The 19,580-nt window shown below is 47.4% G+C and overlaps 1 protein-coding gene across 1 annotated transcript in view; it reads right to left on the bottom strand.

The window, feature by feature from the left end:
• Nucleotides 1-218: 218 nt before the first annotated feature.
• The window catches only part of LOC126528134 (FYVE, RhoGEF and PH domain-containing protein 2-like), an 80,515-nt gene continuing 61,153 nt past the window's right edge, over nt 219-19,580 (bottom strand). The window contains exons 12-20 of the mRNA XM_050175993.3: nt 18,514-18,660; nt 17,412-17,596; nt 15,396-15,426; nt 14,548-14,619; nt 13,808-13,945; nt 10,498-10,704; nt 8,910-9,032; nt 7,987-8,147; nt 219-5,964 (exon numbers count right to left, since the gene is read on the bottom strand). Of these exons, the coding sequence (XP_050031950.1) occupies nt 5,916-5,964; nt 7,987-8,147; nt 8,910-9,032; nt 10,498-10,704; nt 13,808-13,945; nt 14,548-14,619; nt 15,396-15,426; nt 17,412-17,596; nt 18,514-18,660 (1,113 nt within the window). The 3' untranslated portion in view covers nt 219-5,915. The remainder of the gene's footprint in view (nt 5,965-7,986; nt 8,148-8,909; nt 9,033-10,497; nt 10,705-13,807; nt 13,946-14,547; nt 14,620-15,395; nt 15,427-17,411; nt 17,597-18,513; nt 18,661-19,580) is intronic.

Raw genomic sequence — 19,580 nt, 5'->3', positions numbered from 1 at the left:
ATCAATCTTTCAGATGCTGTTCCTCTGAGTGCTGAACCCCCGGTTACAGCACCTTTATTGTTACCTCCTCCTTTGCACAATAAATTGCTTCAACAGCCTCAGAAAGGGCATACTCGAAACCTGCTAGGACGATTTCTTCGTTGTTTTCTTCGAGGGCGGTCCCAATAGATCCAACGTCCCGGTCTTCTATGCACGCTGAGAAACAGAGAGGCATGTACGATTTTTTTGCACAGCATTTTTATTCTTGCACAAGTGTGACACGTATCACGTGTGACACGGCTTAAAAATAAAAAGGGACAGGAATAAATACAGTGTGTGCTTTCAGTTTTTCCCTGCAAAATTCTGATCGAGTGCTTATTGAAAAATTCTCGCGCAAAATTACAAAAAGAGAGAGACCATCATGAGGAGATAGATCAGTCATTCTCAACACTTGCGCAAACGCGCACGTCCGCGAGAAGACATTGTGGTGTCGTAACAAAAATATCAATCCACAGATTGCATTTGAAAAAGAGAAAAATATCCAAGTTACTCGATCGTGCATATGGTGCAGGTTGAGTCAAAACGTTGCATCTTTGTGCAGCAGCAACAAATCTACAGGACGCATCCGGAAATTTGGCACTGTCAACAACCCAGCACTCAGGCTCGCGCTCACGCTGTAGCGCATTTTAGATGAGCTACATCGCACAGTGACTAGGGAAAAATTGCAGTGCGCGTTTCGCGGTGGCGTTAAAGCCGATGGCTCAAATGGCGTGTCGTCGTGTTTTGTTGCACTCGTGGGCAATTCTAACACTTTCCCTTCCTCATTCTTCGCAGCTCCGTTTCATCGCATCCGAAATAAAAACATTTTATCCGCACCATGCAAAGGGGCACCATTAGGTCAAACGTAGTGCGTAGGCAGGACCTCTCAATAGGGCGACCTCTTCTGTTCTCCATTTTCCATGCAGCTTAATGAGATGCTAAAGACAAGCATTATCATGCAGTGCTGGAATAGCATCATTGCGTAACACATTGGGCTATCATGTTTACAGACGAACAGAAAAAAAGCAAGAATGGAGGTCGAACTTGCAATTCCTCAATTTGACGCCCAAACTACAGCTCTGATGACGACAGTGTGACGTCACGAACTGCAGTGTGTTTAGTCGCATGCTATCCGCTGTTATGCCGGAAATGCCTACAAGAGCAGTCTCTTTAGAGACGTTGATTACTTTCGAGCGCAGTGAAATTTTTCTCTGTTAACAATCAGAAGCCTGGTGCGTGCACTTTCGAGGTGGTCTCGTCAATTTTATTTTCTTTGGCGCCAATTCTGGTAATGCGAAGCCTCAGCTTACGGCGTCGATGACATTAAATTATGTATTATTCTAGAGGAGTGCCACACCAATCTAGCATAACAATATATACTTTAAGTGTCCCTTTAAAGGAAAGAAAATTGGCTTTCACTATTGGCCTATCAAAAGCCACAAATGTTCAAAAACTTCGATGTGGGGCAGGTCGAGTTCTATGCGCCAGTGGCCAAAGTTCTTGCCGCAGACCGTTGTCGGGTATGCCTCACCAAGCAAACTGCTTATTCGAAAATTTGCGCTTAAGCACGGTTCAACTGGCGCACTCCCTCATCCATTCAGTGTGGTTAAATATGCTTTCTTATCTGTCCAAACCCTTTGAAAGGTAACCTACGCCACGGACAACTAAGACGAAAAGTTGAGCTTCTTCAAGACGGTTTTAAGTAGGAGAGGCACACTTGCAACTTATGTTACAACACCACAGAGCTGTGCAATCGTGAATTCAAATGAAAAGAGAGAGAAAACTTTGCGTATTTACATCAACTACGCTCCAGCAACTCACCAGCCGCTAAACAAGCACTACGGGCAAACAGTGTCGCGTGATCACAGAACAATTTGCTTTTTTTTCTTCTTCGCAACCAAGCTGGCCCCGCAAGAGTTAAAGGTACACGCTTGCGGAGCTTCTACCACACAGGTGCAGTGCTAACGATCACGCTTCAGCATGGGGCCCTACTACGAAACACAGTCAGACTGCATGGGACCACGTGATATGATCGGACAGCTTAAGCGCGCAACTACAACATTATCGACTCTTACTGAACGCTCTGGGCGCAAAAGTCGGGCACAAAACATTCGCTTAACGAGACGTGAGCACAGTGAATACACATTGGCAGTGCGATGAGCGTCACAACAAGGATCTGTGGGCAAAGTGGCTTTGCTTCTGGACACTCCGGTGTCTATGTGCTCGGCGCTCCTCAAAAGTCACGTAGCTGAAATCGGAGTACTTCAATCGTACCCGTTCTTAAACGTCCGTACATGCACGAGCACTTTTTCTTGAGAGGTTAATAGTCCACGTCGCACCCCTCAACCATGGCTGTCGCAGAATAACGAAAACCATACTCGGAGGTCATGCTTTGCCGTTGGACAGGCGCAGGAACACACTTCATGAGTCGCAGATGAGTCATAGATGTCATGTTTTGGGTAATACATACAGATACTCGAAATATTTCTTTTAACATTTTGCCCTTACCGCTGCGTTCTTCTTGCTCATATATCGCAGAAATATGGCATTTTCGAGTCTACTTCGTTCAATGTGACACTTGGCACAGTTACTAAACTGACATTTAAGGGGTAAATGGAAAGTTGCCTTCGTGTATGGGAATGCGAGCTGCTTCTAAGATGGCACTAGCACAAACTTGTGCTGCGGCCTTTCGGCAGCCGCAGAAAGCCGCTGTTCACGGAGGGTTGTCACCTGCTACCCGCTCCTCTGGAACCCGCGGCACTTTGTGGCTGCTTTCTGCAGCTGCCATCAGGCGGCGGCACAAGTTTATGATAGCGCCATTTGGGCAGCAGCTTGCATTCCTATAAACGAAGATAACTGTCCCTTTTTTCCTTAAAAACAAGGAACCAATTGTGCCAATTTTACATTGAACGAGGTAGACTCCGAAATGCCAACTTTCAGCGAAATTTGAGCATGGACAATGCAGCAGTAAGCGCAAAATCTCGCACAAAATCTTGTGCAAAAGCATGCACATTTTAAGCGAAATGTGCACGTCCCTGTCTCGTCTGATACGGCACCATGGGCGAAACACTGAATCTTGTCGTCACCAATCAGATGCTAAAATGTGCACAAACTTGCTTATCTTGACAGGGAAAAAAACACTAGATGTCTGTTTGGCTTTGCTTCCAGCGTGTGCCGAGATATTGTGCTGATGTTCCCGAAAAAGTGGCGCTTTGTAGTTAGCTTTACTGTCCGTAGGCGACGCGACAATGAGCGGGTACCCAAAGCTGTTCGTCAAGCACTGCGTCTGGGATCTAAAACATGGGACATATAGGGAGTTTAGTAACTGGTGTGATTGTAGAGCTCTGAGTGAAGCCACGCAAATGGTTTGAATGAGCTTTGAACAGACGTAGTGGTTGTCATCGAACGTATGTTCCGGTGCGGCTGCTGTTTCCAGTGTAGGGTCTGACAAATGCAAGACAAATGCAAGTTCCTTATTATAAACACGTTGCTTTCACTTTCCTGGACGCTTTCTCATTGACTCAAGACCACTGACATCGTGCCCAAACATCATGGCCGGCCAACTTCGAAGTGTTGTCAATAGCAATAGGATAAAACTGGTGCCATTAAACCACCAGTGACTCTTCAGACTGATGACACACACGAAGAAGTGGCTCACAGCAAGCGTGATTATTCTAATCAAAACGTCGGTGTCAATCCTGAACGCACGACATTTCTCCAAGATAGAATCACTCGCGGATCGGCTCAATAGCATGTTCCGGCGGAGCAGTCATGAAACGACTGGTGCAGGGGGATGGGGCAGGGGGCGTGATCGAACAATGCATCATGTGGCAACGCACCCTTTCTCCAGACGTTTCACTAGGTGTCTGCTAGGACTGTACGGTGACCAGCACGGCTTCCGTAGACATTGACCGCTCAGACTAAGAAACTGGCACAATCCAACATTCAAGCTACAGTTATGACACTGGTGTCCTTTTCTAATGCCTGCATGCAGAGATTTCCAAGTTTCCTTTTTTTATGTATAAAGGTTCTTCAAGTATAAAATTGTATCGTTCAACAAAAGCTGTCCTCGACATGCGCGACCTAATCTCAAGTTCGTAGCCTAAAGTGGCGTTAGATAGGACGTAATTCCACGTCAAAAGAAGTAACCGTCAACCATCTCCTAAACACCATACTTTACAAATGTGATTCGTTCGCACAATCTAAAATTAGCACGTGATCATCTTAAGTTCGCAGCAGAGTGTCCCAACTAATTTATTCTCGCTATTAGCCAGCCGAGTGCATCAAAATTATGTGTTTGACCTTACACAAACCATGCGCGCTTCGCGAGATTCAGGTCTCGAGCCAATTCGTTCCCATTCATACTATTGAAAACTTTCGCTTGTCCTATGTCTACACTATCTTTCAAATCCCTTTTGCCCTTATCCTAGTACGGGGTAGCCAGTCAGGTCTTACCTGCCTGAAACTTTCGTTGTCCTATGTCTCTACTATCTTTCAAACCCTCTTGCCCTTATCCTAGTAGGAGGTAGCCAGTCGGACCTTACTTGCCTGACTTCTTCGGTTATTTTTCTGTCCGCGTGCGAGGTAGTTCAGTTCTGCGGAAGCCACTCGTCCGCATTTATTTCATTGCACCACTTTTGGGCGGCAACGTCACGTGCATTCTCGCAATCGATACTACTTGGCGATCACACACAAGTTTTCTCTGCCATAATATGAGAACGCAAACTTCACGGATAAACTAACATTGAAGAACAGAGCGTTAATATCATAGCCTAGGTCAACGTAAAGATAACCTGCATCATCTGCACCTGTTGTGCCGCTGGAGTATACCATTTCCTTCAGTCTCTTGTTAAAACCCAAGCAACCGTCAAGAAATATTTGAAGTTTTCTTTTTTTCTAGGCGATGAGTGTATATTGTTTCACTTGAATGGGGCCAAACAATAAGAATATGAATATGAAAATGCTCGTGGCTGTCTCGCAGAATCTACGACTACGCAGATGTTTCGCTAAATGCCTTCAATTTTCTGGCTCAACTCGAAAAAAGAATGGAACGGAAACATTTCCAGGCTCGAATTCTTTAGTCTGATCTAACATGAATAGCAAAATGCTGCGAACTTTCCTCACGTGGTTTATCGTCGCAAGAAAAATGTGCTATATAACAATGATCGGTTGCCTATTACCGGCATTGATTATGTTGCTACAACAAAAATGACATCTACATTCATGTGATCAACAAAAAGATAAACTACGAGATGACCAACTCGGAAAGTGATGGATAATTCAGGCCGAAATTATATTGAACCCGCAATCACAACGGTAGTTAAGCATCGCGCTGTATGAAGGTCTACTAACCAACGCAGTCAATAATTACGATTTGAATGAATCAGTCATGACACATGTATACCTTGTCGACGGAAGGACGGTCTGTCGTCATAACCCATCACGATACAATAAAAAAAAATCAAACAAACGTCCACCCTAGGCAATCGCCATCCTCCTACAGTCCATTTAATAGACTGGTGAGCTCGGATAATCGCGGGGCCTGGCTGAGATCAGAACAGGGCAGCTTCTCGAAGCGCTGTCGGAAATACACAGTAGAAAATGCTTCGATAGAGAGTTGTCGAAAAACCAAACATGCCTAGTCAGGTGGGACGCTCGGTGTCGTCTGTGCATTCAGAATGTGCCAGCGCATCAACTACACCCCAAATGCATCTACAACTTCACGAGAAGAGCGATGACTAGAACACACACTGGGGATGGTGAACGGCACTGACAAGGAGCGCTCATTTTGCTACAGGCCGACTTCACCGGCCGGCAGGTGTCGTGGCTCTCTGCGTGGCCGGCGCTTGTGAGTGGTTTGTTAATGTACTCGGCTCCACGTTTGGTTCTGCGGCTGCCTAACTAGGCTCTTCCGCTTTCGACGCTCTCTCCAGTGCTGCCATCCACCTGCAAATACCGGGTGAGAGAAAAGAAGAAGGGCAAGGAGTTACGTACGTTATACTCATTTAACTTCATTACGTAACAAAGTGTGAGTGTGCGTGCGTGCGTGCGTGTGTGTGTGTGTGTGTGTGCGTGTGCGTGTGTGTGTGTGTGTGTGTGTGTGTGTGTGCGTGTGCGTGTGCGTGTGTGTGTGTGTGTGTGTGTGAGTGAGTGAGTGAGTGAGTGAGTGAGTGAGTGAGTGAGTGAGTGAGCGAGTGAGCGAGTGAGCGAGTGAGTGAGTGAGTGAGTGAGTGAGTGAGTGGCCACGTGCTATATTTAGGCAGTGTTGACTGGCCTTGGCCTCGCTTGCAGCAACTACTAGATAAAGACCTATCCCAAAGAGCCAGCAGAGTAAAGTGAAGAAAGTGAAGATTCGAGTATCATCACAGATTGCCCCACGACGACACCGAACATTTAACTTTCTGCTATCTAATTCAGTGGAGCAGAAAAGTATATGCTTCGCATGTTCTTTCAGTAGCTCCGTAGGCAGAGCAATTTTCTTCCTCTAGTTCCAGCGATCGGTGCGGCCTGCGAGCTTTCTGTCGAGCTTCTACTTATTTCCCCTCTTACACGTTGCAAAATACTCGCACGTCGGGCAAATCTACGTGCGCGCTGGTTAATTCATGCTATTCATTTTATTTATTGGTTTCTTGCAGCGGTAAGTCAATCAATCACGCCAGGTGCTACTCTTTACTGGAGCTCATACGTTGCACGAAGTTACCACTTTTCTGGTGAACGCTCTATGCATACCCTGTGCAGTGCTTGGATGATCGGAGGGAACACCGACAAACAGAAATAAGGATACGCAAGTTGAGCGCCATCGTGTCTTGTCTTTATTTCTGCGGGCATTTAAACCAGACAGAGGCGCACAAGAAGACGGACACGACGTGACAAACAACGGTCCACAAAAGGATGTCTCTTTAGTCGGTGTTTAGACAAAGTGACTTGTCCTCATCAAGACGAGCCTCCTTGTCTAAATGTTAGCTACACAGCAACGTTCCTTGTTCTATACCACTGTTGATCGTTTCTGTATGCATGTTGGTTTGCACCTGTCGTCCAAGTAGCAGTAGAGGGTTTTGCCTCTACGCATACTCATTCCCATTTATGCATTACCGCAACACCACCGACATAGCCGACGCAAGCTTTACGGAAGCAGCACTGGCACCTGCATCTTGTGAGGCCCATAGCGATCATAGCGCGTTAGCACGAAATACAAAAGCGTCACTGTACATTTATTGCACTGCTGCCGAGAGCTATGGGGCATTCAAAGTACAACGAAGTCAGTCATTGCATTAACATTTGTCTGCGCTTTGGTTGAACTCAAAGATGGTCACAAGAAGACCAACCAGCGCCATTGCTCACTGATTCAGTATACTAGTATTCCAAACTTGTCAATACGCATACACAAACCGGCTGAAACCCTCGGATGTTTCTCCGCTATGAACCGCCCGCGCGATTATCGGTTCAGTGTGGCTATGGTGGCGTGTGTTATGAAGTAACGCGTGATTAATGTGATCTGCTTTACAGCTCCAAATATCCTCGTTTATTAAAAGTGATATCGAATTCAAGTATTGGCGCTTAGCATGTCCTGTTTTTTTTTTGTGTGTGTGTGTGTGTGTGTGTATGTGTGGCTCTGGATGTATTTGACTGACATATATAGTCGGTATAGGCATGTTTGTGAAAAGTTCCTTATTGCCGCAGTGTCCTTTCACATCGCCTCATGTTATCGTTCTTCGATCATTGTACAATGTATTGTTCGTAGATAAGCCGGCGATACAATCGTCGCCAACCATTTCCGATTTCCGCTAAACTAATCAGTAATAAATATTCGCCATTATCCCCCAAAAGAAACATTCTAAGCAGTGCGCGCACTCCCAAGCTGTGATCGTAAAGTCAGTGTTCATTCTCCATCATTCAGTTGATGGAACCGCCAACTACGTCTTACAGAAAAAGGCCCGATCGGGCAGGCGGGCCCTGGTAAATACGCACCTCTGTGCGTCCTGGGTGTCCTGCGCCTGGAAGACGTAGGCCCTCCGCTGGTGGAAGAGCTTGAAGGCGGCCGCGCAGCTGCGGGGTTCCAGGCCGTCGGCCTTCTCGGCGGCGGCCACCGCCAGACCAGGAACAGGAACCGACGTCAGCGGAAGCTCGTCCTGCGAACAAACGCGGAAAAGAAACGGCGCTGCCGATTAATCTCTCAGAACGACAGGTGTCGAGCATTATACATCAACGGCACAGTGTGATCTAGAAATCAAATCCCCGCATTGTAGAACGTCCCTCAAGCCAACATTTCAGATTACTCAATGACGGCTATGGTGATTTCAATGAGCATGCTCTTTCAAACGGAGCAGCTCCGACAAAGAGACACGCGGCCTTCTTGGGGTAACCGGGTTTTACTACATCTATCGCAGTGCGCATTTCGCCTATCTCTACTTTAATAAAACGTGTATCTCTATATAGTACAATTTCCAATGTCTTTCACACCCGCGCCTCCGTCTATCTCTTTCCGGCTTTTCTTACGCCAGTACTCTAAATGTATACAACTCATCCCGACTAGTGCCCAGTTAACGCTACCACCAACTTTCAATCCCAGCGCTTCTGGAAGGTGGACGCTCCCTACGGTCCTTAATGTTTGCCAAATAAGTCGATGGCAGCGCCACCTCCAGGAAGAAGTGGTTAACGCGTTTTAATAACAACCACCATGACGATTCCCGACAGTAAACTTTGTAACCAAGTGCTCTTGGCGTCTACACTCGGATGTACCGGCGTGAAAGCGCATTTCTCAAGCTATTACTCATTTTAGGAATGACGGAAAATTGTTGTTGAAGCTCTGTGGTGCCTTCTTTAGTAAAGGGGCGGCGTTGTGCACCCCTCGACGAGAGTCGAGTGGGGGCGTTCAGCCCTTAGGCACACACCTGTTCCGAACGGAAGGAGTAGAGCACGAAGTCCCGGTGCAGGGCGAACCAGCGCCTTTGCCAGTGGGCGCGGCGGCCACCCGTCTTCAGGCGCAGGTAGCCGCTGAGCACGGCGCCCGAACACTGCGCAGTGTAGGAACGAAAATTCAGGCAGGTAAGGACCGAATACGCCGCATCAGAACACTCTGGAAATGCAATTAACGTCCTGGCTACCGATGAAAAGGGAACAGGTTGATAATGAGCCCTTATTGAACTTTATTACCTGGTTGCAACTTTTATTGTAGCACATTGATTGTGTTCACTAATCACGGTGTTTCGCCTGAGAGGTTCGAAAGAACGAGCGCTGGTGAGTCATCGTATGCTGCATACGTATGCTGCATACTGCATACGTATGCTGCATACTGCATCTGCAGCATCTTCTGCGCTCTAGAAACTGCAAATTCCGCTCCTTGGATGGTGACATTGCGAATTCCGCAACACTGACAAATTTTGCAATGGCGGCACTCTGAACCAATCAGAGAGGCCGTAGCAGCGCTCTAGGCCAATCAGAGTAGGCAAGATGGCGAATTAGGAAGCGTGGCTCGATTTGACAGCATGCAGAATAGCACCCCTGATTTGTTGCCCTCTAGATTATGTGCCGCTACGGTTACCAAACTCTTGTTTTTTAGGAAACCAGGACGAAGGCATAGAAGAGAAAGAAATTGGCGGGCAAAATCTGTATTACCTTTCTCTGGAGTACCTAATGCCTTGCATTACTGCAATATAGAATCATTTAACGTCTCATGTTGGAATTGGCGGCTCTTTAAAGTGAAATTCATCTTTACGCTGAATGAGTATACTGACATAACATTTCGGAATTTCCAACGTTTGGGGTAAGTGCAGGTCCAAACGCTCTGTAGCTTCAGAAATGCACAAGGAAGCGCCAATGACGTGGGAAATAAATTGCTAGGCATTGCTTATTTCCAGGAACCAGCTTTAGTTTCGTTAACGAGACGTTGGATGCGTCATGACGTAACGATAAAGTGGCCTGCTCGGTTCCTGCGATCGCTACGGCTGTGATACGCGAGCATTGGTGGAATTGGCAGACGACGCCAGAAAATTATATGTGTCGGGACGTCACAAGGATGCCGATGACGCCAGGTTCTGTATTTCGACACAACTTTCGTAACAGATGAAAGAATCTCGCATTTCCTAGCCATCACAAACTTGCTAACTGCAGTCCTTTTCACGAAAGAAAAGCGCGTGGTAGAAGTTCAAGAACTTCGAAAAAAAAAAACAGAAAACACAAGTGAGCCCCAAATTGAGCTTCGACGAATCCCAATGCTTACGTTCATCCCTGTTGCTATCGTGTACCAGAATAATGTACTAGTACACCATACCAATGGAAGGAAGAATGGTGGGTGTAACGTTAAGGGATAAGAAAGAGCAGATTGGGTGAGGGAACAAACGCGAGTTAATGACATCGTAGTTGAAATCAACAAAAAGAAATGAGCATGGGCAGGGCATGGAATGAGGATGGAAGATAACCGATGGTCATTAAGGATGATTGTAATGATGAATGATTATTATTATTATTATGACACTATACCTGTTGCTGTCCCGGGGGCAGCGGGAACGGGGGAACGGGACCGGCGGGTGAGGGCAGTTCCTCGTAGCCCGGCAGAGGGCAGTGCTGTTGCTGGTCGTCGTCCCCCAGCGGCACCATGGCCGCGTAGCAGGCCTCGCACACGCGGCCCGCGCGACCCCCGTCGTAGTGCAGGCGGGCCTTGCGCGACACGCATTTGCTGCACGCAACCTGCGCGAGAGACACACAATGAACTACCGCACGTGGGATCGGCACCCTTGATCTCGTTCCTCGAAAGTTCCGTTCAGTAAGTGGAACGCTTTTGCGGGTATGCCCCGCGTGAATGGTAGAACATATACGCAACAAGGTTAAGTCTGTTTTCCCTGCTGTGCTGGTGGCGGCACCTTCCGGATGGTGGTGGGAACACTTACACATGCAATGATCATTATCAGGCTGGGCGTAGAAATCCGGCGTGCGAACAACATGGAGCAATTAATTGCACGAGTGAAAATTCAAGTAAGGTGCGCGCGCGCGCGCGTGTGTGAGGGAGGCAACAGAAAGCGTTGGTTCCCAGCAACTCTTATTTGGAAAAGCGCGAGAAATTCGCACACGTGACGGCTGTCGTTAATAGAAATTTGCAGAAAAACCATTACGAAAACTCACCCATGACATAATTCGTTCGGATGGTTGGCGGAAAATTGCAATTATACAGTCTCTGTCGCACTTATCCAGAACACTCCATGATCGGATTTTTTTATTCTCCTGCGTAAGGTGCCGCAGATTTCTCGATTGAATGATCTGAATGCGTAAGTTTAATATGTCTTCCGTCTAAAGTATCCGATATGTGCTCTAAACGGCACTCGTCTCTTTGAATTGCTCTCTTCAGTTACACCGCTAAGTACGTGTCTACGGTGATCGGGTTAAGTCTGACGGCGACAGTACGTGCAGCGCGCACAAGGGCATAAGCCTAGAATGAGACGGGAATCAACGTTTCGGGTCACTGTGTTCTCCTCGCTATTCTTGTCCGTTCGCCCGTAAATGCACTACCAACAACAACAAAAAAATGAGGCGCCGAAAGGGCTGCATGCATGCACTAAACAGAGCTTTGTTCTCCCTTTTTTCATCATTTTGGCTTTTTCGTTTGTCTGTTCACTAGCGCGTGTGGCAAACAAGCACAGCCTAGTTATGTTGCTATAGCTTCTGAGCCAGCTAGACACCGACGTGCTAGAACGTAGCAGCGCATGCGCTGTTCGCATCGAGCACGGCCATGGACAGCACTTGGCTGGGCGTATAACGAGCTAAAGCATATTTAACAGGGATAGGCGGGCTAGTTGGTGGTCGATATTGGAATGCATCATGTAACCGCACAAAAACAAGGGACAAAGAAGGAGCTAAAGCAAACAGAATTTCCTACAAAAATATTATCATGCAGGGAGTTCTGGCGCTAGTGCCTACGGGAGCTGCTGGCACGGCGGTTCGTCCGGCATTGGGACGATGGCCAGTGTACGTAGATTTGCCTAAACTTGGTCCTTGTGACTTCAGATGGTTTTGTGACTTTGCGAGCTAACCATTTTGGTTACGCGCGTGCCCAGAGTGTGATTGCCTTCTGAGTTAAAAAGAAAATAGGATAGCCTCGAAAGTTTGGCCAATAATGCTCCACCCCCCCCCCCTACACACACACACCCGTCCGCCAGATAAAGGGTAATAAACAAAGTCTCGAGAGGACGTCCGAAGCCAAAAGCACGAAGATCAGATAAATCCCGGCAATAACCATCATTCTCGGGCTATATCTGAGCGATCGCAGCGGGACAGTTCCCTTTATTAATTTTTTTTTTAGGAGACTCCTTGAATGCAATCGCTGTCCACGAGGCGCTAGGCCTCGTGGACAGCGCCGATACCCCGCCACACGTGGAGGATTTGTTACCTGGAAGATGTCGCAGAATGTTTAGCGATAAGCTACGAAGAAATAAAACAAGACATATCCGTGTAATCCGCATTTACGAAGTGTTCTGGTTCGTTTGTTCTTTCGTGTTATCGTTCAAATATGTGCTAATGGTACTTGCACTTGCAGTAATAGAGCCTATTTTAACACCGATGTCTAAAACGCGATTTCCCGAATATTGTTTTGGTTCTTTTCTTCTCTAAAGCATCTGCCTATCAAGTAAAACTTGTAAAGCATCTGCCTATCAAGTAAAACTTGCTGGACTGCGAACGAATTGCACAGATATCGCAGAATACCGAAGTTCCGCCTTCCGGTTACAACGACGCGCGGCAAGCCACTGTCATCGGACACCAATCAAAACCGAAACTTCGCGCACAAAGCCAGAGTGCCACAGGACTGTGACGAGCGCGGTTGAGTACCGGCTCTAACGAAGTTCGAGGCCTGTGCCAGTACTTTTTCTTTGCGGCACACTTTGAAACAATTGAAGCACATGTTAATGTAATGAAAATGTTTGTATAAAAGAGAGAGGGGGACAAGCTTTGACGAAGGATCCCATGGTACCGAGATGTAAAGCTAATGTATTTCCTGCGTCAGTAACCACCAACCCCTTTTGTTTTTCCAGTCGCCAACGAACCTTCCAAGCTTTTATGGACAGCTTAACGCCGTACGGCTCGGGTGACATGACATGACGTCACAGAGAGCTTGGCACTTCCTGTGCGTTGTAGTCAGCTTCCGGGAAATGAGAATGCTGAGGACTTAAGTCTATAGAATGCCTAATATGCCGAACGAATGTCAACGTGCGGGTGGAAAGATGGAGCAACGCGCGAAACATTCAGTGACTGGGGGAGACATAACGTCACGCCACCACAACTTGCGGGGAAAAAATTATTAACAAATCTCATCACATTATTATTATTATTATTATTATTATTATTATTATTGTTGTTGTTGTTGTTGTTGTTGTTGTCGCTGTTGTTGTTGTTGTTGTTATACTGCACTTCAAAAAAAGCAGTGCTGCTTTAGTTAGCCAAGATTCACTGATAGCGTACTTTTGATATGCTGTCACTCCTTTCCAGTTTTAGTATTGCCGTAATAATCCCTTTGAAACGCCTGCCTGAACTTCCGCGCAAGTAAACGAAAATACGGGCAGTTTGGCTAGTCTGAAATTCAACGTTGTTAAATATGACAAGCGCTTCTGGGGAAAAAGAGGAAAGAAAACAAGACAGGAGAAACGCCGTTTTCGAGCGTCCAGCGTTTCTCCAGTCGTTCCATTCCCTTCCTTCATGCGGGCGCCGAAGAAACAAATTAAGTACCCAAATGAGGTTTTTGCAGGCGCTCGAAAGTACGCAGGGCAAGTGCACGCAGGCCGTACAAGGTGTAGGTTCGACTCACGATCCCGCAAGCGTGGCAGTGGTGCTTCCACCGCAGCCCGAACGTGGAGAATCCCGCCGAGCAGCGCATGCACCTGGACACGGTGTCCGCTCGCACCAGCACGGGGGCACGCTGACCCAGTTCCGCCCCCTCGGGACTCTGCGAATACGATGAGCAGGTACACAAGCGTGTATGAAATACAATCATCGATTTCACTCCTAAAGGATTCTGTTTTCGACTTGGCAACTGCGTCGCCAAGTCGATAGCTGCGTACCACTGCGAGCGACTGCGAACACGCGACCGTGTCGCTTGTAACACGTAACGTTTTGTAACATGCGAGATATTTTTGAACGTAGGCAACCGTTAGAAAATGCACCAAGAGCACCATCAGTAAATGCAAAAATGATAATAATAATGAAGAAGAACCTCTACTGATACGATGCATACGTCATTCCACCAATTGCGTACAATTGGTACGGAATTTATATGGATGTCATATGAATTCTGTGTTATCTTCATTAAAAAAAATAGAAATACGTGGCTTCGCGCTGCCTAATAGACTTGAAGAAACCAATATTGCCGTGAAAGAAGAAATCCCTACGACAACTCTAGGAATGTTGCCTGATTATCCTCGTACACAACTTCATAACTGTGTACTACGAGCCCTTTTTGGGCGACATTGACATTCTTCGTTCGTGACAGCTATGCTTTGTGCAACCGAAAAAGTGAACAAGAATAACTGCGCTTTCGCGCTGCTTCACCTTTTGACCTTGATGGTACACTTTCAAGGAGCTCTTTCGCTGCTTGAGGTCGTGGGCAGCCTTGGCAAGGGTCTGCAATAAACAACGCGGGCAAAATCAGTTAAGAGAACGGTTTATAATGTCACAGTGTGCTATTCCCAACCCTAAAGCGCTTGCTTGACAAAGCTACAGCGCATTCATTGACGGCCCCGTATGGGGCGCGAGTCGCGATTAAATGCTTAGATCAGGGTACGACTTCCCTCATCTGCCTGCGTTAAAAGTCTGTAATATGGTAACAGTAATTACGAAGGGTCAAACTTGGCTGTAGCATGATGCAGCTGCGGACCTTAGAGGATCTCGTCTTGCTCATGTGAACTATTAAGATTTGGCGCCACATCCTCATTATCGTTCTGCTTAATTCGAGCGATATGCGGAAAAAAATTAGGAAATACGTTTCACATAATGAAACGGAACGGTATTCAACATAGTACCACAAAACTAAAACCTTGTTTATGTATGTGGGACAACTTAAACATGGTCACAGTTACAGGTGTGTGAAAAAAATTTTCAAGGTAATAGGTACGCGTGTTTGGAACCCTTTCCCTGGCTATTTCGCTGGTACATAGTGGCACATATTTATTGCTGTGTATGCTTAAAGGGAAAAAAGCTCCAATAAGTGAACGCTCAGTCTCGTCTGTGCTGAAGTGCCAGGACGCCTTGAGCCCCGGAACTCTAGGTTTAGCAGTGAGTGCAGCATTCGCGACTGCTTATGTCCACCTGAAGTTCTTTGGCATGCACACCGAGGCCTAAAGATGAGATATGAAACCTCCGTTGGCGTTTTCGCATATTGACAGTGGCGCTAGACTCACCTGCATCCACGCCAGCTTCTCTTCAGGTGACCTGCGCACGGAAAAGGGCAATGCGACCAGTCAGTGTGGCGTTGTGAAGCTGAAAATTGCACTGCTGAAGAGAGCCTTAGCTTACATCACCACATAAGCAAAGAAAAGAGTAATAAATGTAGGTTACGAAACAGCTAGTAACTTACCACGGGCGCTTGTGTTCTCTGCGTCTGTTTTATTTGCGCAACAATGTCTTCACCAAGTATCAATGAAATAGCCTAAGAACACGTTATCTTGAATGAGGGAGCGTGTCAGACTAATTGATTGATTGATTGATTGATTGATTGATTGATTGATTGATTGATTGATTGATTGATTGATTGATTGATTTTGTTTAGCATTCTAAAGCAACGTAGCCACTACGAGAAGCACATAAGTGGAGGGCTCCGGATAAATCTGAGCACCCGGAGTTCTTTAACGTGCTCCTAGAGCGCGGTAGCCCTCAGGCGTTTGTGCATTCCATGTTCACCGGAACGCGGCGGCGAATCGAACCACCCCATTACCGTGTGCTCGGCAGCAGAATGCAATAGCCATGGAGCCGCTACTCTAAACGCGACACCAACTTAATATGCTCGATTAGACTACTTTTGACCTGTGAAAAGCAGCAAATAAATCAGGTTGTTCTGAAAGCCTAACATTGAGAAGTCAAAATACAAAAAAGTAGCAGTTCCCGAAAGGCGAAGCATCGATTGCGACAGCAAATTAGCAGACAGCTATACGAAGTGAGGATAGCACTTTTATCGGCCGTGTCAACTTCCAAAGATTCGCTTGCTAACTAAATGAACAAACATGGTGTCAGTATGCAGAGCAAACATGAACGCATCACATTCGATGCCCGCAGACATTCGCTGTGAAAAGGTTGGCGTCAGGAAATGCGGCAGCAGCAGCGAGCGAAGTGTCCTTCGCGCTGTCTATCGCTTCAACACAAAGCGAGCGCCGAGAACACACAGCACACACAAACCTACTAGCCGCCAATGCACGTATAGACTCTGCCCTCAACGCAGATAGCTCTCAAGATAAGGCAGGGCGACCGCGCGAAGCCTCCATATGCACAGTTGCAGCCGGAGTATAACGCCCCCCCGGTCTGGTGTCTCGCAACATGGGGTGTCTCGCGCGCCACGGAAAACAGCGAGCTTCCTCTTCGCTTCAGTCCCTTTCGGGCGGGCGAGATTGAGCCGCGGTCGTCGTCTCCCCTCGGACGCTTGCACTCGCACATACAGCGTAGGGCGCGCCGCGAAGGTGTGATCGCCCTTGGACTTTATACGGAACCTCACGGCGACGGCGATGGCATTAATGCGCTTGGAGTGTCCATATAGTTGCTATCGCAATGAAACAACTGAAAAGTGAAAGCTCGGTGGCTACACTTCTGAGGAGCCGCTACGCTGCCCGTAAACAGCCGCGCCAATATAATTGCGCCACTTTCAGGTTTGAGCATTGATATAGTTTTCGCACTTTGAATATTTAGTAGTCTGACAAGGTTTATGATAAAAGCCACGGCTGTGAAAGTTGTGTTTTATGACATTTGTTTGCGGGCCGCCGTTCTCAAAATTCTGAGAAGTAATTTAGTCATGAACGTAAGACCTAGTTTCAGCAACTTTGGCGGCTGAATATTATAACAATTTACCGTTAACATACGGAGTGCATAAACATGCAGCATAGATATACGTAAACATGTGCGGAGCTCTACGACAACAGCGACGCCGTCGATGACGGCGAAAATTCTCCTGGGGTGTCCGTATAACTGCTATCGCGATAAAAGACGCGAAAACATGTAAAAAAAAATGTTCTTTCCTTTCCGGTCGTTGCTCTACATGTTTTCGCTTCTTTCTCACCGCGAGAACCACTTACAACGCAGTCAATTCTTTGTCCCGGTGGCTTCGTTATAACGAGAGCTTCGCGTACTTCAATGGGAACGTCCGAGGCCATCCCGCGATTCACCGGCCGATTAAAAAAAAAAAAAGAAAACAACGAAAAACTGCGACGTACACGGCGCACAGCTCTATGGAGCGCCCGGCATTCCGCAGGTGGAAGCTGTTTGGCGTCTCGAGGTTGTCGCCGTCCTGCAGCAAGAGGCCGTCCAGGTCGAGCTTGGCCCGCACCCGGTACCCACCGGCACCAATGAGGCGTGCCCCGCTGCCCACGACGCTACACACTAGCACCATGTCGGTGAACTGCACAAGGGCAAAGAGGGACAACCAATTAGTCATGGTTTGCTGGTAGGCAAGTTGGTGATGCATTCTTCATAGCAGTGACATACGCAAGATAGAAAGCGTAGAAAAGAAAAAAAAAAGACTAATTAGACTATGGACGGTATGACACACGCGATCACGCAGCACTGGAACGGCATGAAACGTGAGTTGGCGATAAGCAGCACGTCTTATTGAGAACGAATTGAATTGTTTATTACTGTGCGCCAAAAACGGTCGTATACCATACAGTTTCGCGCTCAACGAATAAATCGGGGCACACAACCACCCAGTACACACGCACAGATTACATCGTTGTTTCGTCTGCTACAGCTCTGGTGGATGTCAGTTTATTTCGCTTTCACGAACCTGCCTCTCTTCGAGGCCGTCCGCAGAACTGATTTGCCCACATCAACACAACGATACACAATAAATAAAACCCAAATAAGTAATTCTATTGTTCACGTGCCGTTGTTGCACGACGAGCGAAATCGCGTTTCCTGTCCTTCACGTGCCCCGGCTCGCACGACCTTTGTCGCTGATGCACGGAACAGTTCACCACTGTATTGTAAGCAGGCATCCTGTTTCTCCATTAGCGTTTTCTCGTGGCGGCGTTTATGGTAGCTCTGCTAACACTTGTCTATCTTTTTATTTTGTGCGTTCACTAAGCCAATTAAGATCCGGACCCGTCAGCGCAAGAACTCTAAAAAGACAACGCTTGACACCACGCGGAAGCCGTTTTAGCTCGCATTGAATGTTACAGTTAGGGAGGTTCGACATGTACACGTTGCACGCGTGGGCACTTGTGGGCAGGAAGCTCATGACTGAAAATTCAATGCCTGTCATTTCACGCGGCCTCGTGCCTCCCCGCGGTTGCGTGTCCGCGCACCACGTTGGCTCACCACGAATAGGTACCGCTCGAAGTGGTCTCCGGAGCGGGCGCTGATCTTCGTCACTTTTCCCTGGCGCAGCAGCTCCCTCGTCGGGCTCACCAGGTCGACGGCGCCGCCCACCAGCTCCTGGATCTCCAGCAGCTGCTTGAACTGATCCTGCCGAGAGACGTCCACGTTCGTCGTTACACCCAAGTCCCCCGACGGGCTCACAGAGTGTATAGTCGAATGTCTGAACGCGCTTACAGCGAGCTGCCAGAAAGGCGCCCGAGCACGAACGGGTGCTCTTCTTATTGGTTAGGGAAAGTTGAAGACACCAAAAAAGAAAATCGCTCCACCGGTAAAGTGATTGATCGATCGATTTATTTCCTAATTTGACTGTATGTAAAGAGAGGTTGGTGCTTGTAGGATGACACCGGCTGCTCCTATTCAGTGACTCGACAAGTCTTCTCAAAACGACGATCATAACAGAAACAACAGTTAAAAAAACACGGCGAGAGCTTATTTGACTGCACGCAAAGAGAGGTTGGTGTTTGTAGGATGACACCGGCTGCTCCTATTCAGTGACTCGACAAGTGGGCTCAAAACGATTATCATAACAGAAACAATAAAGAAACACACAGCAACAGCATTTCGCGTACAAAACAAATTGTTCTTGAAAGTTCACGAAGCATAAGTCTTCCTGGGCACATTTAATTGAGGTCCCTCCCTCTTGAGTGCCATGTTCCAGGCACAACACTCGAGAACCCGGAGGCGAGGGCCACAGACACAAGCGTAAGTGCGATTTCAGAAGAACTAGAACAATAATAAGGAGAACGAGATAACTGGTACCTTGATTAGATTTAGTGACGTTCTTGCGAAACTGGTTCCTCCAAAAAGGTGTCCTTTTTGTGGTGTCCAAATCACGAATTCTATGACGTGTTTCCGGTTCCCACAACCGCTGCCGCCGCATGCGACCACCAAAAGCATAGCCTTTAATATCCGCATGTTCTAATCCAGGGGGCGCAGCCTCCTCTGGGGCGTAGATTTGGATACCTCCAATTGTGCGTGCAAGACTCTTCTGACAGCCAGAGATTTCT

Source organism: Dermacentor andersoni, chromosome 9 (assembly GCF_023375885.2).
Source record: "Dermacentor andersoni chromosome 9, qqDerAnde1_hic_scaffold, whole genome shotgun sequence".
NCBI classification, from domain to species: Eukaryota; Metazoa; Arthropoda; class Arachnida; order Ixodida; family Ixodidae; genus Dermacentor; species Dermacentor andersoni.
Note: the sequence above shows the minus strand (reverse complement) of the source record. Positions and strands in the feature narration are given on the sequence as shown.